At 41.9% G+C, this 25664-nt stretch overlaps 1 protein-coding gene across 21 annotated transcripts in view; it reads left to right on the top strand.

The window, feature by feature from the left end:
• EPB41L3 (erythrocyte membrane protein band 4.1 like 3) overlaps positions 1-25664 on the top strand; it is a 144097-nt gene that overhangs the window by 98035 nt on the left and 20398 nt on the right. For 10 of the 21 annotated variants that reach the window (XM_064442958.1, XM_064442949.1, XM_064442952.1 and 7 more), the window contains exons 4-13: positions 3106-3210; positions 5588-5630; positions 9090-9165; positions 10521-10739; positions 11060-11147; positions 14603-14755; positions 16771-16868; positions 18211-18386; positions 20498-20718; positions 24692-25258. In XM_064442958.1, coding sequence (XP_064299028.1) covers positions 3106-3210; positions 5588-5630; positions 9090-9165; positions 10521-10739; positions 11060-11147; positions 14603-14755; positions 16771-16868; positions 18211-18386; positions 20498-20718; positions 24692-25258 — 1746 coding nt within the window. The remainder of the gene's footprint in view (positions 1-3105; positions 3211-5587; positions 5631-9089; positions 9166-10520; positions 10740-11059; positions 11148-14602; positions 14756-16770; positions 16869-18210; positions 18387-20497; positions 20719-24691; positions 25259-25664) is intronic. The other 11 variants (XM_064442959.1, XM_064442965.1, XM_064442964.1 and 8 more) reach the window with 3 other exon arrangements.

The raw sequence follows: 25664 nt of genomic DNA, 5'->3' as shown, positions 1-25664 counted from the left end.
CATTTTTGCAATTAACCTGTGATCCACAGTAATCAACAGACTGCCAGTCTTTCATCGTCTTAGGCTTGTCACCCCAAAATGGTGGAAAGCAGAAAGGTTCAGGATGGGTTGAGGAGCTGTATGAATTTATAACTTGGCCTTTCTATCCTCCTCCTCCTGTTTTTGTCCTGCCAAAGCGGTGATACCCGTGCCTTGCCTGGCATGCTTATTTGGGCACACAGTAAAATAAAAACAGTTAACAAGAACACAGGAGGTCTGTTCAGTTGCTTTAATTATATATTCCTAACTAAACCTCATAATTTCCCATGGATTAATGCCATAGCCTCCCCTCACTGTTTTTGTGCAATGTTGTTCTAGGAGAGGGTGTGCATGCTACTGCTGCGTGGGTATGAAGCAGCAGTGCTGCATATACGCAGGTACATGAAGGTTTGGAGGGCATCAGTGGTGGCTCCATTGCCAGGCAGTCCCCATTCTCCAAATGACAGGAACCCTCAAATCCTGTTCCCACGGGTCAGCTGTGACCTGGGAAGAGGCGCTCAGGGGCAGCGGCGAGGCTGCGATGTGAGGCTCATCTGTGTGGACACTGATGGGTGCTTCTGTGGAGAGTGAGAAGGAAAGCGATCCTGGTAAGGCTTCCCCTCAGCCATCACCAGTTTATTCCTGGTGTCCAGTGAAGAGAGGATCCCAACAGGGAAGGGCTGTCAGTTATACATGGTTCTTCTGATGACCTCTCTCGGCACCGGCAGGGTTTTCCCGTATCCTGATGCAGCAGGATTTTTGTGGAAAGTGGCTTGGCATCTTCCTACGGGAGGAGGAGGATACATTTTGTCACAGACAAAAAATGAGCCATGCAAATTATTCCAGGCTTCCCATACTTGCTCTCGCTTGCCTGCAATGTGTAGCCAAACAAGAAATCCTGAGCATTGGGGGTTTTTTGGTTGGTTGGTTTTTATTACGGCACAGCCCCACACAACTGTTCCCTGCAATGCCCTACTAAAACCATACCTTGCAGCTGCTAGCTACTATTTCTCAAAGCTGACATCTGCGTAGCTGCACAGATCGGCCACGTAAAACAGCTTCTGTGTTGGCCTTGTGTGACTTTTAAAATTAAGAGGACGTGGAAGTGTCACAATTCAAATACTTGTAAATGGTGCAGTGGTGCAGGCATAGGGTCTCTCAAAGCAGGTATCCTACAGAGCTAACCTGCTTATTTCTCTCCGTTGAGTATAACCACTTGGTTTGCTATTAAGTAGAAAAGCAAGAAATGTGGCGATTTCTGTTTATAGCTTGAATTTTGGCAGGAGGGCTCTGACTTTGTGCCTCTCTGCACACACCAGTAGCGAAATCTGCTTTATCCACTTGATCATCTCCATGGAGCGTCAAGTATAAAACCACCAACCTCGTATTATCTACTTCCAAGTTTGGGGTGAGCAGAATTAACTAAACATTTGTTTGAAATTATAAAGGAGCTGGGGTATGTTCATGCTTCCTACTACATGGTAGAAAGCATATGAGAAGCAGAGCAAGGCCCTAGTGCTGTTTGCTCAAATGATGCTGAAAGATACAGTAAATGAAGTTACAGCAATATGCTTGCAATGCACTTTTGTGCCTGTTTATTTTCTCATCTGGAGAACACTTGTTAGACTCCATCAGTCACACTCTTCAGTTTCACCATCAATATAAACTTAGAGGATATTTCCCTGCTTCCTTTCTAATATACCAACAGAGCCCCAGTAGAAATACTGAATTTAACATAGATTAGGTTACGCTGCACAACTCCCTCCATCATCTCTCGTAATGTTTTTGCAGGGTGTTAGGCAGCAACCATCAATTCTTTTTTTCTTTTTTTTTTTTTTTTTTTCTTTTCTCTTGGCTTGCTTACCACTTCTAAAATAGTTTGAGGCCAGCGTTGGGCTCCACGGGTTTGTTGGCATAGCTATGTCAGCTTGGATTGTGAAATATTCATCCCTCGGCCAAGGCTGCTGGGCTGGCAATGTGGTCCGGGTGCAGCTCTGTCGGCGGAGGCGCGTAAATTTGGAGGCAGCGTTCTCTCCTCTTTTGTGTCAGCCTCCTGTGCTGTGCATGAAGCAAGTAGTGTATTTCCAGTCTGCTTCAAGTCATGTGTATGCTACAGATAAAGAAACTGCGGGGCTGACATCAACTGAAATATTTATATATGCATGTGTTATAAAGTGGGGAGTTTTTTTCCTTTAGCTGAGTTGCACTTAGGGAAGCAGGCAGTGATGAAACAGTGGCCCAAATAATTTTGAATTCTTTCTCATAATTAATGCAGATTAAAGTTGGCACATGTAGCATATAAAGAGGACATTTCTGTCTGTGTTTGGTTTTTTGGAGATTTTTTTTTTCTCAATGTCACATGTAATGCTGGGAACTAGGATGACCTGAATTTTTACTGTCCAATATGAGAGATACTATGAAGCTTCTGCTAAGGGCTCTGGCTGTTAACAGTGAGAGATCTCATCTAACACGTTAACAGTAAAGAAGGTTAGTGGAACACTGCAAAACTGCTTTCTCACCCAGCTGCATTCCCAGTGAGAGACTAGGCTCTTTTAGTGATTTTGGTAGATGGTGTGTTATATTTCCCCATACATTAGACAAAAAAAGAATCCTGGAATCAGTGCACATTGTCACCAAAGCAAGAAATATCTCCACGTTTGGTTTTTCCTCCAGTGGATTGTCCCCCAGACACAGCTCTGATATTCCGTGACCGGTAATATTTTGTACCATTGTTTGTTGCTACTGTTGCACACAAAGAACACTCCAGTTTTCCTGAAATATGACATCAGCACACATTTGAAGTTGCAGTTTCTAAAAGACAGAAGAGATCATCTAATTGAAACTTGAAGCATGACATGTATTGGCTTATTTTTAACTCTACAAGACGACATTAACTTTTATGGAAAGCAGATCTGCCCCGTTCAGCAGATTCGTATGAAGTTCCAGATCAATAGGTTTGAAAGGTGGATGAATTTAATTAAATAATTTTGGGGTTATTGATTTGAGAAACAGAAAATATGTTATTTTAATGCTTAGATTACTTTTATTTTGCAAATGTGATTTTTTTCCTCTGCTCATTTCCCACAGAAACGTTCCAGAGGTCAAGTGCTATTCGACAAAGTGTGCGAGCATCTGAACCTTTTGGAAAAAGACTACTTCGGGCTAACATACAGAGACACGGAAAACCAAAAGGTAACCCGCAAAACTGTGTCTGGCCTTTGGCATGTGGACACCAGAGCTCCCTTGAGACACCCCGTAGACAGTTACAAACAGTCCAGAACTTGTTTTTTTCTTCCTTGCCAAGTTCCATAGACATAGATTGAGGTATTGTTTTTTTAACTCTCTACCTCTTGAAAGCATCCCTGTGTTTCCCTGGCTTCCCTCTGTGTTGGCTATTTATGATATGAAATAAGTTAATCATCTAGCTGGTTCTCTTTCTAGTATGATTTATTTCATTACTACCATAGATGAAAGTCAAATTTACATTCACAGATACCCTACTGAACATATAATACTAAAATATGGCTTAATAATACTATGGTTGGGATACAGGTAGGCAGGAGTTGATTGACTGCTCTTGCTAGCTGCTAAGATAAAGTAAGGCTTTAAGTCTTGACTCACTTTTATCTTAGCGTTATTGTTGATTTGGCTAAAGACATTAGTCTCTTCAGAAGCGGTTGGCAGCAATAGTGAATCATATTCTGCTTGTCTGCATCTCAGCTTCAATATTAAATAGGCTGTGTATTAACAGTGTCCAAGATGATCTAATGCGCAGGTGCTATATATAGATTGTTTTGGACATGTTATGACGAAAGAATATCAAAGAATAATTTAAAATATGCTCTGTGATTTTAGCATTTTAAGATAAATATTTTGAAAGAAACCAGTAATAAAACTTCTTAGCAATATGTGCCATAGCCCGGCAGAGCTCACCGGGTGAAGGTATTTTGTGCTTTGCATGGCCTGAAAGGTCTTCCCTGATGGAGCTGGAGCTATTACTACTTCTTTAGATGTTTGTGTCTTGTGAGAACAACAGTTTTATTTTATAGGCCTCCCTTTGTTTCAGTTATATATGATATAAAAGAAATCAGTCTTTTTGTCTGTCTTTTCCCCTTTCTTTACAGACTACTGATTCAGAAAATCACTTAAGCAGTCGCTTGGTCCATGCCAGTGCAAGATAACACTTTAGCATATGCTTAGTTTTGAGTTGTGGCAAAAGTTAGGCAGATGTTTAAGTGCATTTCCAGGTAGGTGTGCTTTCCTGTACTGGAAGGAAAAGAATGTATCCATTATTAACAGGTGGTTTAGAAGCACTAAACCTTTATAGATTGCCGGTTACTTTACAGAGCTAAGCAGCTAAAAGAATGCTGCCTGCCACCACATTTATTGATCAATAATGTGCATATTTTTAATGTCAAAGTTCTTGGCAATTCACCTCCATCTTCTGCTAGATAACTTCCAGCCAGATGATAATATGTGCCCACATCTCATGACATCTTTGAAAACAGATACCCTGATCCATCTTTAATTTCTTGGTGCGTAGTGTGCTTTCATGCTCAGCAATAGCTGGAGCTCTTCAGGCTCATGTTTTGCACAGACTGGGTTTGCACAGCTGCAAACTCGTTGTTTTCGTTGGTGGGGGGATTGTTGTGTTCTGCTTGTTTGATGTTTCTTTAGTATTTTTTTTTTTTCTATTATACATTTGGTTATCTTTCTTTGGAGAAAGTGGAGCATTCCTAGGGGAAGCAAACTTTTTGTTCTGGGCTGTGTGATGCATTTTAAATATTAATTTGATTCCATTAGAGGACAAGGCAGAAGCACAGGGCCTTTACCTCCCAGTGCCCGAGAGGCAAGTACAGAGCAGGCTGCTCTATTAATTGTAAGCTCTGGCCGCAGCAGTGATACTGAGAGACCCCAAGCTGCTGCACACCTCCTCCAGGAAATTTCATCTGCTCCTTGGCATCCATGGAGTAGCAACACATTGCCATGATACTTCCCCACCTCCTCAGCAGGTGTTTTGTCTTGTGTGGTTACCAGGCTGTGTGTGGCGTGGATGGGGGCAGCCCTGGTGCTGCGATTCTGCCTCTGGTTTCCTCCCGTGCTCCCCCTGGCCCTGGGGAGCCCCTCGTACCCATGCTGGGTTACAAATGGGGCAGTGCCCTGCACCACGCCCGCTTATCCTATAGCGAGGCTTTTTGGCCCTTCCAGGATTAAAGAAAAAAAAGAACCAAAGAACCAAACCAAAAAACCCTTCTTAACAAGCTCATAGAAATTTAATTTTCCCAGAAGATACTCTGGAGAACAGTTTCTGTCGATTTATTTTACTAATTTCTATATTTTTTTATTTCAAACCATTCAGCCCCTCAATGACTGGGAAGGTTAATAAAAATCCTGCTTCTACGCAGGGCCACATCTTGAAAGTTAGTGTTATCCCTACCTACTGCTGTTCCAAGGAGAAAGGGGTGGCAGACCGTCACGTATTCTAGCTTTGACTCATAGCGCTGTTTTAAAAATAATGTTTATTGTGTTTTCTAATTCAAATTGAAAAAAGGAAATATTTTCTTTGCAGAATTGGTTGGACCCTGCCAAGGAAATCAAGAAGCAGATTCGAAGTAAGTTTATCATTTGTGTGTTTATTTCAGGAGGTCTGGAAAACTTTAATTCTGGTGTATCTGGACCCCAAAATCTACATGAAAAAGTGTCCCCCCCCCAAACTGGTATCTGTGTTTGTGAAGGCATTGGACCCCTCTGGTGCTGAGCAGGAATACAAGAGGCAGGGGAGCTCCCCAGCACATGAGCAGCATGTCATGGGCACCAGGCGCCCAGCTCTGCTCAGCGCTGCTGATCCTCTGGGCTTGTCCTAAACCACTGGCATAACTTGCCGCTTTTAAGTCGAAGGTCCCATCCCATCTGGGTGCCCCCAACACCAGGGGCTCAGCAGCACCCTTTCCCCAACCCCTCACTCTGACCCCGCTGCCCACAGGGTGAGGGGACAGGTGGGATGGGGCCATGGCCCCCTTCCTGGTGCCTTCCCCCAGGAGATCGTGCTCCCCCGGGGTGGCAAATCCTATGTCACAATCTTCTTTTGCATCCTGCCTGAGTCTCTGGCAAAGGAATTACCTGCATCTTTTAGGTATTTTACCCCAGAATGAGTGCAGGAGGTTACTGTGGCTCATAACACATGAACTTGCATTGCTGAAAACAACTTGATGTTTGCAGAAATGCAAAGACCTTAAGTTTGACATTAAGCAACATAACATTAGGGACTAGGCCACATATATAAATTATTTTTTTGCATTACTTATATCATAGCCATGAACACTGCTCGTGCCCGATACTGAAATACTTCACTGATGTGAAGATAGCACTCTAGCTAAAATAGCTTTCCTTCCTGCATTTCAAAAGCTTGAACTTTGCTCCTAAAATGACCATTCAGTTCACAGAGAACCAGTCAATTTTCTGCTTCACATGAATATTTTAAAAAGCTCGGTTGTTAAATTTAGCCATCTGCTACATTAGAAATTCAAAAACCTCTCAAAGGAAAACCTTGTCAAGACTACCAGGCTCAAAATTTGACCTGCCTTCCCTCCCCCCACCCCCCACTTTTTAAAATTTATAAAATGACTGTGTGTGTGACTTCTCTGAGCAGGAAAGCCTCAGTAGTTTTTTTCTTTACACGTTTTGTAAATGATATCTCCTAGCTCTTGTGCTTTCACAAGCAAATACATCTGGTAGTTCACATGCATTGGGTCAGGACAGGCAAATTAATCACTTCCCTCTCCCAAGATTCAAAGGGTTAATTTGCACTGATTGGAAAACTTCCCCACTTACTATGAGGAACCACACCTTGCCACCAGTATTATTTTCATTAGAAGTAAGTGATCTTCAATAAAAAGCAATTAGAATCTGCTTTTTTTTAATCTCTTGAGAAGACAGATCTGGAGGGGAAGGTGCCATAGACCTCGATGAGTCAGATTACACTGATGGTCAATGCAAGTAGAGCAGCTCAGCTCCACACCACTGACTTGAAATGCATTTAATATGTGCCCAAGCCGTGAGATAGATAATGAAAGGTTGTGACAGCAAGAGATTAACCGGGGCAGGAGAGTCTCGTCCTGGACTTGACGTGGGGGACAGTTGTATTTGTAGAAGATGACAGCGATAATTTGCTTGCTCTATACAATTCACCCCAGAAGTTTGGATCAGGACAAAGGTAGAAAAGTAGGGCTGTTACCCATCTTCCAAAACATATACATATAATTCTGCTAAATGCTGATTGAGTTGTACAACGCTCAGATATCCATGATTCCACTGCAGATCACAGGGATTTCATCCCAGTGGTTAAGAAATGTGGCTACCACTCTGTGTGCAGCCACTGGTTCGCACCCCATTAGTTATAACCCACTAACTTGCACAGTGTTAGGTTTTATCTAAAACCCTGTGAGGGGTGAAGGCGTCTTACTCTGCTATCTTAAACCGTCCATGCTATATGATAGGCTGTATCATAGGTTTGATTTATTTTGTGTGTGCCAGAGGAATAGATTTTTGGGTCATGGCCCCTTCCCTCTGTTGTGGGGCCAGGTGTCACCCACAGGCTCTGCTCCCAGATCAGGGCCAGTCCACTCCTCGGTGGGACCATGCCCCATCCTCACTGCCAGCTGAATCTTAGTTCCACGAGCCTTGATGGCCTAAGAGAGTGGAACAGTTCCTAAAATCGAGGAGCCCAAATGTCTCACCAAGATCTGAAGTCCTGATGGTAAACGTCAAAAGTCTTCTTGCACATTGAGCCTGTTTTCTTGGGTGTGTGGATGACCAAAGTGGATGGAGCTTTGTATGGGATGATATTTCCTTGTCATCTCTAAATAAATCTCCCAAAAACCCAATTAGGACAACCATACAGTGTTTCCAGGCAAGCAGACCTGTCCAGCATATAAGCAGTCTTATGAGAGAGCGCACCAGATACACCTTCAAACCCCATACTCTTTTGGAGGTACCTAGGCACAAGTTGCCCCTGAACTGAAGATCCTGGGAAAGCCCTATCCTGTCAGGTTTATAAGGAAGAGTCCTGTTTTCCACAGTGTTCACGAGCACTTCCTCATTACATGTCGAATACGGACTTCTCAAGAGAGATCTGTTTCTAGTTTGGTTTGTAGTTCGACATCAATGCGTTTCAGAAAACAGAAGTGTCATTACTTTGGCTTTGGTTTCTTGGCTACAGAAATACTGTAATTTGTGTGGTAGAAGTACATATAGAGGTATATCCCACAACAGAGGCCTCGGTGAGAAGTCTTGTCACGGAAAAACCACCGTTGCTTGTTAAGAATGCTGTGGTTTGGGGTTTTGTTACTGCTTTTTATTTGCATTCAAGACATGTGCTAGTATAACCTGTCCCTTTTTTCAGAACAGCTTTTATATTTACATACTACATTCAGCTCTCATTTTTTTAGTCCTGATATCCTTTCTTCACAATATTTAAAGCTAACGCTCCGGTGTTATGTACTGTTTTTCAGTCATGCTCCCTGTGTTTGTCCTTGCAGTTTTGTCTGCACAATAATTTATGTCTGCTGGAGACAGGAGCTATGTGCTGAGGCAGCACTCTGAGAGGATGCTGTGAGCTGGTTTGGGCAGCCAGAACTGAGCACATCACCCCACTCCAGAGCCCATTCGTACTCTCTCTTGCGGTGTTTCCAGCGCCTCTGTGTTTTGGGTTATTGGTTTTTAAAGCTTCTATAGGCTGTGTTTTCAGATGCTTAATTCCTGTAAACATTGTTTTCAGATGCAGGGTTTTTTTAGTGTTAGTAATAAATTACTTCTCCCTCAGGGTCCTCGCTTCAGGAATCTGGAAGTGGAAATCTTACTAAATAAGAAGAGAGCTGTAAAATCTGATCTAATACTGTAATTGTAAGAGGGAAAAGTAGTACCTTCGGAACGATGTATGGCGACAAGAAACTATATACTGTTCTTCTGAATTGCTTGGCTGGGGTATTTTTAAGTCTGCTGGTAATCGAACAGCATGAGCATCTCAGTTTGCACTTAGAGTGTACTTTCAGTCAATCTGTGTTCTTTTCCAGGTGGTGCTTGGCAGTTTGCATTTAATGTGAAATTCTACCCTCCGGACCCTGCCCAGCTATCTGAAGATATTACCAGGTGTTTAAAACATTAAATACATTTCTAAAAGGAGCTTAAAAGCTGTTCGTAGAAGCACCTACACTCTAATTAGCCAAGAAAAGGAATGTTTTGTATTCCCATTGGCTTCCTTTCACTTATGAGCTTACGGAAAATATGTGATGCTTTGGCAAAAAGGACACTGTGAACAGTGTCGATCCTCTGAGCTAAGAAGACTTTTGCATAATTTAACCCTAAAACCCAGCTTTTCCAGTATGCACATTCCTGAGAGTTGATTTTAATTTTCACAAAGTTGCCTGATGCCCATTTTTTCCAGTGGTAACAATGACGATGTAAGCACTTAATGTGCATGGGGTAGGGAATATGGTGGTAATGAATGGCAGCTCCCTGCTATCCAAGTCACTTAGCTCTTCGATCTGCACCTCTGCTCTCTGGTTTTGTGTTCAGATTGCAACCACAAACTAAAAAAAAAAGAAAAAAAACCAAACTCACCTGGTTTCCTCCTTGGTATAAGGCAGGAAAAGTTCGAGCCATGACGAGTTTTGTGCCATCAGCAAAGCGTTCCCTGGCCTGTTATAAAATTTTGCAACCTGTGGATGTTTCTTTTAACCTTTGTTGCTTTTTGGACTACTTGTTGCTTTTAAAGTAGTATGAAGCCTTTGGCTTAGCTCAGAGGTTCCCTGTGCTAGGCACTGCACAGGAAGACAGTATGCCAAGAGTTCACGCTTCAGCAGAGGTCTTCCAAAAGAAAGGATTGCTTTTTTTCCTCTTGTCGCCCTTAAATCTCTCCTGGGAATTCTGTGCCTTCACCACCAAGCCAGCACTCTTCACTTTTTTCCCTGTTTTCTTCTAGCTGGTGATCCCTTGCACTGTTTTTCACTGTGGTTTTAACAACATTTACTGTTTAAATGTATTTTTGAGAAAGCTCAGCAGTTTACTAAAGAGATAACTTATGCTGTTTGAACAGCTTGGAGTTCAGCTACCCTTTAATGAACAGTATTTGGGGGTTTTAATTATTTTTTTTCCTTTAAGAAAAGAATTATGAGGTAGCTATAAATCTTAGTGATTTATGACAGAAACCTGGCAAGTTTATTGGGTAATTCTCCATCTAGGTCACTAAACAAAGTAATAACCTATTTTATTAAGTGATCTCTATGCTGCTTTATAAAGATAAATTAGGCATTGCTATCCATAAGTTAGGCAAGGTTTTTTTTTTTCCGAATTATTATTCTTGTTAATGCCTGCAAAATTTTGGCCTTGGGAGTTGTCTGCAAATTAGTAGAGGAGCCAAGACTTCTTGCCAGTGCTTGGGTGGTGCACCTCTGGGGTCAGCGGTGGAGGAGCACTTTCTGAGCCATCTTGGTGCTCCATTGCAGGTACTACCTCTGCTTGCAGCTGAGAGATGACATCGTGTCAGGTCGGCTGCCCTGCTCATTCGTCACCCTGGCTCTGCTGGGCTCCTACACTGTGCAGTCGGAGCTTGGCGACTACGACCCCGACGAGTACGGCAGCGACTACGTCAGCGAATTTCGCTTCGCGCCAAATCACACTAAAGAGCTGGAGGATAAAGTTATCGAGCTGCACAAGAGCCACAGGTAGGTGGAGGGCAGCGGTGGGGGCTGGGCCTGCCTTTAGGTACTGTCCTGGTATATCACGAAATGTTAAAACCTGCTGCAGTATACCTAATAAAAACAGGTTTTGAACAAGACTCCTCTCCATACCTTTGGTTAGAGAAGGGTTTTCCTGCATGAAAGATAACAGGACCTGCACCAGAGCTTTGTCTCTGGTAGGTATCCAGCCATCTAAGAGGTACAACTGTAGTTCTGACAGGCCGAAAGTGTTTTGCAGGTGCTGGATTTTATTTCGGACTCTTGTTTCCTTAACATTGATGCTAGAATCGGTTGCTTTTCCTCAGGGGAATGACACCTGCGGAGGCCGAGATGCATTTCCTGGAGAATGCCAAAAAACTATCAATGTATGGAGTAGATCTCCATCATGCCAAGGTATGGGCTATAGTTCTTTCACCAGTCACCTTTCTCCTGTGGCATAGTACTTGAATCTGCATGGACTCCTTGATTTATTCTCATTGGTTCAAGATGGGCATTTTGTGGGATACATCAGGTGTCAACATGAGGAAAGGTGGCTCATGGGATAAGCATAAATATATCTTGTAACTGTAACATAATGTAGCCTATAGATTTGAAGCTGTTGCACATCAACCTTTCACGGTGATTAAACAACCAAATCCTTTGGGAAGATATTGAATGGACGGAGTAGTGAGGAAGGATATTAGAAGCTGTCCAGAGAGTGACCAATTGCCATTTCATTCACCTACGTTTTCCAATTTAATAAGGCCAACTGTGGTATCTTAACTAGATAAGCAGATCATTTCTAACACTGCAGAGAACTTCCCAGCAATTATTTAGCCATGCTGGAAACCTAAACAGATTGATGGTAATGGGGACACGGTGGCTTGTCTCTCTTCTGAAGTGTGGTTGTTGCAGTTGACTGGAAGGGCAATGATTCTGCTGGAAACATTCTCCCAAGATTAAGTAGTTTCTCCAGTCATTGGCAGGTTAAGTTACAGATACAACATGGTCGTTCTTACTGTGGCTTGGGAGAGCCACCTACCAGCCTTGTGTTAGTCGTCTGGGTTTTGGTTTTTTTGTGGGGTTTGATTTTTCCCCCCCCCCCCCCAAAATAAATAATTACTATTTTTTTCTTCACTTTTCAAAGTGAGGCTAATGGATTTTAACATCTCTGAGGTTAGCAAGCATTCTAGGCAAATGAGTGCTGAACAAAGAATCTCGAGCTGTGGAGAGCACTGCATTTTCTGTAAAGGTCAAATTACTGTAAGCCTGTTTTTATATTGCAGCAGATAAATTTGCAGCTCAGATCTTGAAAGGGCCTTTAACCATGTCCCTGGGGCATTTCATAGGAGCTGTGCATGTGCGTTACAGAATTCAAGCAATCTTTTGTTTTCTCTTAATTGCCTTCTCTGAAAATGAAAAATCTGGGTATGGCTCAACGGGCAGCACTCTACCAGGGGGCATGCTGCTGCTTTCCCTGTGTCTTGCAGATAGTCACAAAATCTTGAGGCACATTTGGAGCAGAAATAGAAATTGATTGGTGAATGTCACTTAGTAGCTTTTTTTCAACATCCTTTGTCCAACACCAAGAAATCTGCAAAACAGCAGCAAACTGAGTTCCTGTTTCAAATATGTTACAGGCTTCATTACTGAAAATAGAATATAGCATGGCATTAAGGCCTTAGTACTTTTTTTCAGAATATTGCGGAAAGCCTGTGAAATTTAAGATACGATATCCTGAGATCACCTTTCCACCCCCCAAAAAAGTATCATCATCCAGTATTACTCTTCTGTTTTTCATATGGAAAGACTCAGAGAATAAGAAGTTGGTAGACAGGCCGATCCCTCTCTAAACTAATGTTCTTAATTTAAAAAGCTGCACTACTAACGAGACTGGGTCCGTCTGTGGGTTAAGAAACCCAACAGTAATCTTGGAAACTGGAGCTGAAAGTGGAAAAAGTAGACTCTGCATGGCATGTAATGTTTAATTTTAAGTAGGTCTGCCTGTGAGATCTGATGGTATCAGGCCTAGGGGGCAAGTATCTCTGTGGATGTCTTTTTGAAGTCACACCGTGGCAGATGCTTCTATGTAAATGTCAATTCATTAAGGCTGTCCCGGTATCTTAGATGTTCAACAGATGCTGGATTCACCAGCTGCTGTTGAAACTAGTTCTCAATTATCCAACGCAAGGCTACAATAAAAAAACCATGTTCAAATAGAACATGTGTGCAACTGTGTCGCTCCTGAAAAAAGCCAAATTCTCCCCTTACTCGGGTTTCATTTTATGCCAGTAGTATGCTATTGAAAAGCAGTTTCTGACACCAACGAGTAAAAGAAGCTGTGAATGGACTTAGGTCTTCTGCAGAGGTGGGGATGAGGGAAGAAGGCATTTCTCAAGTTCTTGAAAAAGTATATCAAAAGAAGGAGCCTCTTGCACCCGCAGCTCTGTGCCATATGTGGGCACACACGCATTTCAGACAGTTGCCAGGCAATGAGATTACTGGAAATATGACTTTCTTTTTTAGAATGTATTCACTGTATTTAGATGTTACTCTCTGCTTAGGAAGCTGTGAAATTTAAGTCCACTGTAAAAAAAACCACCTTTGTCTCTTCTGTGGTACTTCACAATGATACAATGTGAGAGCTTTATTTAGAAAAAAAAAATCTACCTTTAAGGGGTGATACCATCATTGTTGGAACATACGTCTTTTATTGGTGTGGTTTTTAACACTGGAGTGACTTTGTGGCACTAACTGTGTGTTGTGTCTCTGATTTTAAAAGAATGGGGTTTTTTATTTCAAGCTGTGCCTTTTCATCATGACTGACCATGCGTGCATTCGTGTGCATCTTAAAATGTAATCAGATTTTCACTGTGTGCCTAAAAGATGGCTTGTTGGAAAAAACAGGAAAATGATTCATTCATTTCGTGATTATCATAGGTTGACATCTTCATAGCTTCTCTTGTCAGACTTCTGTAACTTTAATTTATTTTAAAATAATTACCAAAGAACTCTGTGCTTTATGGTGGATCCTTTTCTCCGGCAGTATAGTACTTAGGTAAATGCAAAAAAAAAAAAAAAAGAATTATACAGGCTAGTGGTGACAGCAAATGGTGAAGATTGATTTTAGGCTATTTGAAGGCTTCTAAAGGAAAGAGAAGTGTATACTTTTTACTTCAAAAATACATAATTTTGGGCATATTCTAATAAGATTGTGGCCAAATCTTTTGTAGTGCTAATGTGTCTGACCTACAGCTTCCCTGTCAAAAATGGGTTATAGCACAGGCACAGTCACACAATTTAAAAAGAATCTTTGTGGTCCAAATGTCCAACTTTCTGCCCACTGGTCATTTCAAAGTGAAAATACTGAGCATAGGCAGAACCGCATTAAAGAAACTAGCAAACCAACTAAAGCCAAGATGAGCAAACTACAGAAGAAAAATCTATGTAAGGTTTACAAGGCTTAGTCACGGAGATGAGTGATGCCAGGGGAAGTAGATGTGTATGCTGTCCTACTTACTTTTAACCTGGTATTTATGCTAATACTTTATTTTTAATTATGCTAATAAAATTTTGCTATATGGTTAATATAATTCTTTTAATAGTGTCTAAAATTTCCCCCCTCCTTTTGGAGTCTTTGTAAAATATAAGGAAACATTCACAACGCTGAGTTTCTCTCACCCTGCCCAACCTTACTATTACTTGCATGAATGCAGTCAGTGAGTAGGGTAGCTCTCAGAAATCAGGTCACTACAGCTGATGCATTAAAAAGACATAGCTCAGATAGAAACACAGTATACAAGAATCTGTAGTGCTGTGAGGTCTAAGGAGAGAAATATTCAACAAAGTGCATTGCTTGCTTTTTCCAGGATTCTGAAGGAGTGGAAATCATGTTAGGAGTTTGTGCAAGTGGTCTCTTAATATATCGAGACAGACTCAGAATAAATAGATTTGCCTGGCCAAAGGTTCTGAAAATTTCCTACAAGAGGAACAACTTCTACATCAAAATCCGACCAGGGGAGGTAAGGGCATCCTGACACTCTTTAGTGAATGAACCTTTTCAAAAGTCCGGTGTTCACATGGATTTGTTGATTTGTCATGTCTTACAAACCTTTAACATTCCTCTCCATTTATATGTTCTAACTTATGCTGATTTTCTTAGGAAAATTTATTTAAAATGCAGGTAAAATCTTCTGTGGTTGTTTTCTGTTTACATCCATGAACTAATGTAAAAAAATAAATATGGCCATCTGCATGTAAAAAGCTCATCCGTATTATGAATACTTTGGGAATTTAAGTAACTTAATATTGCTTATCCGTGGAGTGCTTGTGATCCACCATGTTGTTTATTAAATTAGTGTCTGTTCATCTTACCCAGTAAGAAATGTAGACAGGCCATACCAAATTTTATAAGTGTATCAGACTAGTAAATTTGGAGTCTGAGTAGAAATCTGGAGACTGATAAAAATGGACTTAAGCATCCATCATTAAGCATTTTTGGTAGCTACGTGCATTAGCCCTCCCCGGCCCACAGGAGCTTATCTTCTGACTCTGAGAAGGTGATGTGAAATCTCGTACAGTGAGTGCCCTCTCGTGGCTCAGCTGGATGCACAGCAAATACCTACCTCATGGGCTGAGCGTGCACCAACCCAGAAATAAGATGATAAATCTTAGCAAAAATCCCAGGAGTTTTTCAGGATCATCAGAGGCAAAAGAGTGTCTCCATTTTAAGTGCTGGTACAAGAACTGGTCTCTGATAGATGAAAAACCCATAATCATTTTAGAGGTTGGAGCTGTATAGCAGGACAGAAATCACCTGAATGAGGACTGGCATTTTTTCCTTAGTGCAATACAGCAGTTGGGAGTCCCAAGCAACATCTCCAGTACTGGCTTCATAAGTGACCTGGGAAATCTGCTGGGGCCTGCCCAGGGTCTGAGCCTTTTTGAGTCCCAAACCAAAATCCACAAACCTACATCTCCTGCCTCTCAGCAGGCAGTTTTAGTAACCAGCTTCTGAGTCTTGATTTTGATTTAAAAAAAAACATGAAGAGCCACTCATGTTCCCAACGCCTGCACTCAAGCTCTCCGCCACTGACATCCTACTGAGCTCTGCTGGGCTTGGTATGTGGCATCCTGTGACCAGGTCATAGTTCCTTACGCAAAATAATCAGTGCAGTCTTTTTCCAGATCACATTTGGTGATAATGTGATTCACCATCCCATGTGTTGTTTATATCATCTTTATTGTTTTGCTGTTTCCTGCCTTGTTTCTCTCTGTCAACTGCCCGTAGGGATCCAGGGTTCCTTATAAGTGCCCTTCTGTCCACCATTCCCCGATCACAGCAACACTATTGCACCTACTCAGCTATCTGCATGTAGCCATCAACATGCTACAGTGGTTGTAGCTGGTGCTGCTTTTGCATCTGGAATATAGAAATCTGCAGCACAACCTAGAAAGGTCTCTTAGTATCCCCAGCTGACTCTTTTCAATTACGTGTCTTTTCCTCACCCTCCCCAGGAGATAAATTAGCTAAAAACACTGTGATTTACCAACTGTAGTTCTTTCACTGTAAATCTCCCTAATCTAAGGCTGTGTGAGACCAGATCAGTCCCTGGGGACTATTGCTCCCCTACGGGCTATTATCAGGCTTCCCACTGTTGTTTAAATTGGTGAAGTTAAAACAACAGGGTTAAAACACTTAAATGATATTTTTCTCAGAAGTCTCCCAAGTCTTATCTGATCTCTTTGTTGTGATAGGGCATAAAATATCACTGTCACCATCAAAAACTTCTTGCTCATTATCTGGGTTTCCCCCCCCAAAAAGGATCATCAAAGGTTGCCATTGATTATCACTCACAACTTCCTTCCCAGACAGTAGTCTGTAGAATGTGTATATATGTCGTTATATACGTGAGCGTATACATTCACCCTTGCAATGAGATGATAAAGACAGAGGAATTGAAGATGAACCTGTGTACACTGCCTAAAACATAGATGCATAGCATCAAATACATACTTTTTCTTTTTTCCTACCTAGTTTGAGCAGTTTGAAAGCACTATTGGGTTTAAGTTGCCAAATCATCGTGCTGCAAAGCGCTTATGGAAAGTGTGTGTTGAGCACCATACATTTTTCAGGTATGTGGATTTTGTTTCCTAAAGGTATGCCATAAAATGCAACAGAAAAGAACAATTCTGTCGGCAGAGACGAAACTCTTCAAATCAAATTGGGGTTTTGATCACAAGGCATCTCTGAGCAGACATGGGAAAGTTATTGCTTCTTAAAAATGTGAAATGTTTCACCCAAATTATTCATATTATTTCAGATAGACACTGAATGTTTAAAATCACCATATGGTCCCAATTAATCGTTTTGCTTTATCTGTGCCATGGTATTATCAGCAGCTAAAATTAAAGATACGAAGGACTGTGCTGCACTTTGCACATACGGTTGTAGAGGGAGAACAACTTATATGGAAAGTTACTGGGGGATATGGGTAAGAGCTTAAAAAGAAGGGGGGCAGATTTTTATTTAATTACATATGAAAATACAGACATTGTGGTCACCCAGAATAGCCAATCAATAACTGTAATTCTTGTATTACTGTGGAATTTTGCAGCTATGTTTTTGACATCTAAGAAGACCTGAGAAAAGTTTGGGATAGTGGAATAAATGCTGTAATTAGTTTGTGCTGAGATAGTCAGCAAGGAGACACTTAGCAATGGGGACCCAAAAGGGTGGGATTTTTAATGGGCGTGAAAGGGCTTCCGGCACTTAAAAACTCTTCTCAAGATGTTTGGGAGGACTGAAGAATTTCTCTCCTTTCTTAGAACTATTGGTTCGTGCTGTCCGCACGTTCATATGAAATGCAGTCTTAGTAGCAAAAGATCTAAAAAGAAATTGAGTGTGCATGCATGTGGGTGTTTTCTGATTTTTAATGGAAAATCAATGTCTAAAGCATAAACTCCATAGCAGGAGAATGGCTTCTTCAGCAAACTCCCATAGCCAAAATACAGAGGGTGGGAAGGCTCTAACCTGAGAAATGTCCATGTCCCTGTAAATGAATATGGCCCTGCATTTGCTGGAAATCTGTTCTGGCCCTGTCCTCAGCATAGCAGCACTGTCATAAATTTCAAGTGCAAGAGAGATATCTGTATTTTAGCTCAGATCAGAGTCCCCGATTACAAGGAACACCTTATTTTTTGTTTTGCTGATTAGAAAATAATAAATCTGATTTTCAAGCAGGAAGGGACTGAGTGATTCTTGCCTGTTATGACTCAGCTCTTCAACTGTATTAGCTAAGCAGGTTTGTCATGCTGTATGAGGGGCATCCATTGATTCCCTTTTAGCCACAGACCCGTGAGGCGCAGGTGGTGATGGACAGCGATACCCAACAGTCGTCTTATCTCCTCTGCAGAAATAGTGGACTGATTTTTGGAGAAGCGGGAGTAACGGGGTGCACTGCTTGGTGTGTTTTAGGCTCCTGCTGCCAGAAGCACCTCCAAAGAAGTTCCTCACACTGGGCTCCAAGTTTCGCTACAGCGGCCGGACGCAGGCCCAGACGAGAAGAGCCAGTGCCCTCATAGACCGTCCTGCACCTTACTTTGAGCGGTCTTCTAGTAAACGTTACACTATGTCTCGCAGCTTAGATGGGGGTAAGGTCCTCTCAGCTGACTTTTCAAAAGTTATCATCATGGTGGTCACTGCTTTAGTTAGATCTAAACCTTTCATCATCTCATCTCCTTGACCTTCGGCTGAGTGGAGGCTGTGAGTACCTGCACGTTCACTGCAGGGGTAGGGGAGGATGCAGAGAAATGCTGTGCTAAATGTACTGCTGTGCTCCTTACAAAGTGTTTGCCTGGAGGAGGTGCTTGGGAGCCCACTCTTCATGGAGCCTCTCTCCTTGTCCTCACGCCTGCAAAGCACTTCCCTGCTTTGGGGAAGGACAGGGTGCCTGGACCTGCCAGCCTGAGCAAGTCAGGCTTCAGAGCTTCTTCAGGGTTTGCATGAGTAACCGTTTGGGTTTTGGTTTAACTTGGCTTTTTTTCCGATGTAGATTTTTCATTTAAGTATATGCTACAATTCATAAATTAATTATTTCCCTTGGCTGAGTAATAACACTTGCTTCCAATTACCTCATGTCCTAGTCGGGTGAGCGCTGCCAGCCTTTTTCTATACGTTACTTTTGAAGGTGTGAGATGTAGAGTAACATACGCAGATTTATAGTATGTCCTTCCCCCTCCTCTTTCTTCATGGTTCAGGGAGGTCACAGTCATGCTGCTCCCTTCGGTTAAACCAGCGTGTGATTCAGAGTCTTAGCTACTTCCTCAGCTGTTACTGTTGTCAGCTATTGAGTAAAAAGATGTACTTTATTTTTGTAGAAAAAAAAAGACTGAGACTAAATTCAGAATTGCTACAGTTTAAACAAAAAAAAAAAAACAAAAGGTGAACTCTCCTGCAGAATATCACAAATTAATTGCAATGGATATAGCTGATGGTGGGGAGGGGGAGAAGCTTTGTTTTAAAAGTACTAGTGTCAAGCCACTTTCTTCCCCCTAAAGGTGCTGCTTGTCATTAATTATTTTGGAATCTTCTAATTCTGATGTGCTTCTTGCTCGTTACCAAGCAACTGGTGACCTGATTGCTGTGCATGTGTCTCAAAGCAGAAATTATCCTTCTGCATTATTTTGTTTGTAACATCTAAACAAGATGTCTCCCTTTGCTTTCACCTGCCTCCTAAGCTTATTCCCAAGAGACAAGATATCTGAAATGCTTTTCCCCATCACTTGTTAGACTCCGCAAGGTTTTTACAATGTTAATTTGCGTAAGTGCAAATGGGGAAAAGAGGTTTTTTTAATCAATGCTTATGACTTCTTCACTAATGTTACTAAACGCAAATGTGGCTGTAACATTCTGCATTGCGATTACACTGTGATCCCAGCCCTGTCGTTTGTTATAGGTGCAAGTAACTTCATAAATTTGAATAGTCCTATTGACTTAGAAATTAATTATACAATACTCAAGAGTAGGGTCTGGGTATATTATTAATGTTTTGATTACATTCTAGTTGTAAATTTACTGTTTCTTTCAAAATCATTTCTGTATGTTTAAGTTGGCTGAATTATCAAACATTTACATCCTAAAATATTCTGGTTTGGTCCACTGAATTGAATGCCATCACTTCCCAGAACTTTTTAGGATAATGAGCTCACCTAACTGGCAGACTTTAATACTTGATAATACAAAGATCCTATTTCTCGATTCTCAGATATTATGCCTGCGTTGTATCAATATTGGCATTTCCTGTAATGCAGCACGTTACTTACCGCACATTTGATCCGCATTGTTATATTCTGACAGAGTTCCAAAAAAATGTCTTCCACCCCCATGGCTGATGTCATAGCTGTTCTCCTTATGTTTCCTGCCTGATAACAGTGGCAACGCATTGATTTTTTTTTTCTGGTGTTTTACTACAGTAGCACTTTTAATGGCTTGCTATCATTTAACAACTGTGTAATGCACACATTAGCCACAGCAATGTGTGTATACACATCCATAATATATGTTTATGCATATAAAAGCTACAAGCTTTATTTCAAGTAAACAGTTTATTTAAATGAATGCACATGCTTCTGGTTTCCTGAAACATGACATCGTTGTGTTTTCAGCAGTATCTCAAATGTTTTACTAACCCAGCTTTTTAATTTTATGCAGCTTCTCAGCAAAAGCTATTTCAGACTTTCCCTCTTTAAATATTTGCTTTTAGCATCAGTGAATGAAAACCATGAAATGTACATGAAGGATTCTGTGTCTGCTGCAGAGGTTGGTACTGGCCAGTACGCCACAACAAAGGGCATCTCTCAGACCAACTTGATAACCACTGTGACTCCAGAGAAAAAGGCAGAAGAAGAGAAAGATGATGAAGAGGGCAAAAAGAAAAGAGCAGAGGAAATCACCCCGGTCTCGGCAGTACGCCATGACACCAAGGTAGAGTTTTGAAGTTTTTGTATTAAACTGACCTGCCTGGAGAGTGCTCGGAGAAACGCAGGATTGTTAGGGAGGGAGGAGAAACCTAGTTCTGTGGAAGGAAACTAGAATATACAGGGTTGTATGTACGTGTATATGCGTGTCTTGAATCAGTATTTTTATAGTCCTTTCGCGTTGCATATGATGTTGTAAAAGTCAATTCCTGCCTTGGAGTGTGTTTTTAAATCTATTTAACAGTCAGCACAGTGCTTTTTACATAGCATTCAAGAGCACATTAGAAATACCCAAAAGTAGCCTAGCAGTGCATGTTTTGCTCCGTTAGTCTTCAGCCGTATTTTGACTTTAGTGTGGACTTTTTTTTTTATTTACAAGGCAACAAAATAGTTCTGTGTTCTTGTAGTTAGCTCTGTGCTTTAAACTAGTGTATTTTTCTCATTTACTTCTCATAACGCTCTGTTTACTTGCATATATTTCAATGAGCATTTTTCTCTAACTTTTGGATATTAATATACTATTATAAGCTTTTTTCCTGGCTTACAAAAGCATTTGCTTCCCTTGTCTGAAGTTCTGCATTGAAGAGAACTGTTTTTGTTGATGATTCTCTGCTCAGTTGTTAAATTTGATTCATCCCTCACCATCCCCAATCCCACCGCTACCGCATACACGTACGCACACGGCTGCACATTATATCTACTGAGTTATTAAGATGGGCTAAATCAAACAGGGGGCAGAGAATATACTGAATTTCAGAGCTTGACAGTGAAGAGAAATAAGGTAGAATCAGAAAAGATCAGGCGTAAAATGTCCTCTGCTTGTTTTACATTGAGGAGAAGAAAACAGAATATGAAATATTCAGTCTAGGATACCATTCAAAAACTGTACTACGGAGTGCGCTTGCTAAACAAGATTTACCTTTTTCGTTTATGAGAAAAAATCCTTGATGGTATACCTTTACACCAGGAAAACTATCATAGAATCACAGAATCATAGAACGGTTTGGGTTGGAAGGGGCCTTTAGAGGCCATCTAGTCCAACCCCCCTGCAGTGAGCAGGGACATCTTCAGCTAGATCTGGTTGCTCAGAGCCCCGTCCAACCTGACCTGGAATGTTTCCAGGGATGGGGCATCTACCACCTCTCTGGGCAACCTGTGCCAGTGTCTCACCACCCTCATTGTAAAAAAATTACTTCAACACCAAACCATTTTCAGTGTTGAAGTAAGCAATTCTCCAAATTGTGAATGGATTCAGTGCTGTTTGGGAAGCTGTGACAGCCATTATCAACTGTCAACAGTTGTTGTTTGAAGTCTGCAGCTTGTAAACATTTTCAGGAGCTGTCCTTTTTCATGCGTGCAAATGTTAGAACCTGAACTTCTTGCCTTATCGTATAAAGCCACAATGAGCTACATAGCTAAAGGATCCTGAAAAAGTGCTGCAATTAAGGTACCAAAAATCAGAAACAAATTGAAATACTGAAAATTGCAGAGGAGAAAATATTTTCTTTTGAAAGTGTGGACTGTAATTTTAGCATTAAAAAGACAATCTCTCTAAAATTTAATGGGATCTTCTTGAAACTCCATTAGCTTCTGCATGGAGAAACATTGATGAAAATCAAATATGCAGAAAATATCCAATATAAACTAATTCCGTTCCAAGTGTTTGTTAATTTAGGTCAATTGAGAGATCAGCTGCATTTTGAAGATCATATGTCCTTTATATATGGCTAGAAATAGTCAAAGATACATTTAGGAGAATATTTTGATGGTACTAAATCATGCACAAACAAATTATTTTTAGCTGTGGCCCACCCCCGCCAAGAGGTGGGTTCTGTTTAAACCACCCGCTAATAGATCTTAAATTCTGTAACCCTATAGAGATCTCAGTCCTGCTTCCAATGGACCTGCTAAGACTTTCATCATTCATTATAAAGAGAACAGGGTCTCAAGGACAAATTTGAAACCAGAATCCTATTTAAGGGTATATAAATTTTATAGGTGGGTTTTCAACTTCTCCACTAAGACATTTTTCCTTTGTTTTATCCATATGTATTTAAATACCAGAAGTTATTCTAAATATTAACAATGCAAAGATGTCAGTAAGTGAATAGTCTGTATTTGCAAAGAATAAATTTACTTTAGCTTTCTTGCCTTTACAATATAAAGAGAAGTTCTGTGTATTTAGCTCACATAAAGGCCTGTGAGTCCATTAGCATTAAATTTTGACTTGAGCTTACTGCATTAAGGCCATAGAGAAGACATTCGTAAGCAATTTGAAGTTAAGCTTGGTTTTGGTTATGTAATTCAGGAATACAAATTGCCTGATGTGATAGATTGGGGTTTTCAACTGTTCTGGTTAGAGAAGACAGAAGCAAAATATTAAGGGAAGGGGAAGGAGCTCTTCTGTGTAAATATTGGGCTTAAATCCCATTCATACTGTTAATATACCTGGTAAAGATTAGGCTTAATAGCTAGCAGTGGTGCAACCTGTGTCTAAATCTTGCTTGTTGGCTCAGATTTAGCACCAGCTTGTATGGGTAAATGCTGTTTTGGCTTTGAAGTCATTCTGCTCTGGGGAGCTGGAAGTGTCAGTGGGAGTGAAATGCCTTTTACAGCTCCTCGGGGAGATGCATGGTGGATGGAACGCTTTGGGTTTGGTCGTGGAGCCAGTGTGCCACTTCAACTAAGTGCACCTGATTAACTTTGGCCAGAACATCTCCAATCATCAGTGGTGGCAGTTCTGTTGTACGGGGGTATTTTGGTGGCAATGGTGGTGGTTGTTGTTCTAAAGAGCAGTTGTGGGTGCCCGAAGGGAGAATGTTAGGTGATGGTCACCCTGCTGAACCACCTCCCTCCTCCTACCAATTTTTTGTCCCTGAATGACCTTAAAGACCAGTTGAATACCCTACAAGCAGCGTATCAAAGCAAATCCTGCTTGTTGGTAGTCACTATTCTTTGCACTGTAGCAAAAGTGTTGGGTACGTTTTTACCTCTTTGCTACAGGTGAAGAGTCACGTTTTGAGTATGAGGAGATGTGGCTGTGTGGGGCACGGACCTCTCCCTGGTCAGCCCTCTTCAGATCCCCAGCGAAAGAGCAGGGGCTCTGCCTAGCCAAAACCCTCAGCTCCCTTCTTTCAACGTGCTGCTGAAGCGATGGGGTGCAGCACAGTGGGGGGCAGCAGGGCACGTGGCCAGGAGGGGGCCACCCCCCCGGCGCTGCCTGCTCTGGCTCGCGGCGGGCAGAGGTATGGGCAGGTTTGTGGGGATGCCTGGCAGAGGCCAGCCTGGATGGTGATGGGGGCTGTGCAGAGGAGCTGGCTGCTGGGGTAGGTATCAAGTTAGTGCCATTTTTCCCATTAGTAACAGCTGAGCCCCCGACCAGAGTACATTTTATTTAGGTTGAGGGCCTAGTGTTTCTTTTAAATATTGTAATAGAGGAATTTGGGCACGTATAGTTTTCAAATCTGTAGGGTTTTAATTATTGCTGCTGAGGTTGTCCAAGGCATAGATGGGAAGCAACTGGCCGCCACTGGATTTCCTCCTGACTGCAAGAATGCTGTCACAAGCAGTGTTGGTAGTAGAAATACGTTCCCTCGTTTCTTTGTTGCGCTCCATGTACTTCATGTTTGAAAACTCCTTATGATCTGAAGCCAGTCTTCAGTAAGCGGAAATTGGCAGCACCTGAAACTCCACATATGGCTGTGAAGGTTTTTATGTAAATCCTATGCTGCGGATGACTAGACAAATGCTGAATCAAGAAGTTGCCTTTTGTAAGCTGTAACCCTGATTCACTAATACCTGTGGTGTGTGGCATGGGAACATGCACCATTTAACTCAGTGGATAGCTGTGGTGTTTAAATACTGTTTATAATCTTTTATATATATATAATTTATCATCACGGAAGAAAATTAACTAATTACAGTTTTCTTTTTGTCCTTTTGCTTTTGCGCCTTGTTTGCTGCTCTTTCTCTGTCCCCAGCCATCTTCGCTTGGCACTGACTCCTGCCACCCCTCGCCATCCTCGCAGCCTGGTCCCCATGCATCTTCAGCAAAGCTTCGCAGGAGATGCAAGGAGAGTGTTCGAACAAAGGCGTTAGGTTGTGAGGCGCCCAAAGAGAGCGCTCCAAAGCACGGCGAGTCGGAGCCGGACTCTGACAGAAAGGGGCGAGTTTGCTCCACTGAGCAAGATGTGGCTTTTGGCTATGAGCAAAAAGCCGGCAAAGGTGGAACGCTGTTTTCCTTCTCCTTGCAACTTCCAGAGTCATTTCCTTCCCTCCTGGATGACGACGGCTACCTGTCGCTCCCTAACCTCTCCGAAACCAACCTCCTGCCTGCCAGCGTGCAGCACTACCTTCCCATCCGCTCCCCCTCCCTGGTGCCTTGCTTCCTCTTCATTTTTTTCTTTCTGCTCTCTGCCTCTTTCTCAGTGCCATACGCCCTCACTCTCTCCTTTCCTCTGGCTATGTGCCTCTGCTACCTGGAGCCCAAGGCGGCCTCCTTGAGTGCCTCACTTGCCAATGACCTGAGTGACAGTTCAGAGGAAGAGGTGTGTACCTCGGCATCGAACACACTCTTTTTCGTGTTCAGTGCTTCAGTCCTAACCAGTGTTAGATTGCTGCAATAGTGGTCCTACTTTCAGAGCCTCATTTCTGTCTGTGCTGATATGTTAGAAGGGGTGTTTTGGGGGTTTTTGATTTGGGCATTGGGGTTTTTTTTTTTTCTTATTTTTATTTTTTTCTCGTGTTGGGAGTGCAGCTTGGGGCCCAGGGTTAGGCACAACACTGTGTGGAAGTGGCTTGGTTTGAACTGTGTCAGCTGATGCAAAGTGACTTGCACTACACAAATTGCCACTGATCAGCTCCGAAGTATTGTATCAGAACCCGCCAAGACCTTTTCTTCCCCCCATCAGTTTGTACTAGGGTTAGAACAGTTATCTAAATAGTGGGATTAAG

The sequence above is a fragment of the Phalacrocorax carbo genome, chromosome 2, assembly GCF_963921805.1.
Source record: "Phalacrocorax carbo chromosome 2, bPhaCar2.1, whole genome shotgun sequence".
NCBI lineage: Eukaryota > Metazoa > Chordata > Aves > Suliformes > Phalacrocoracidae > Phalacrocorax > Phalacrocorax carbo.
Note: the sequence above shows the minus strand (reverse complement) of the source record. Positions and strands in the feature narration are given on the sequence as shown.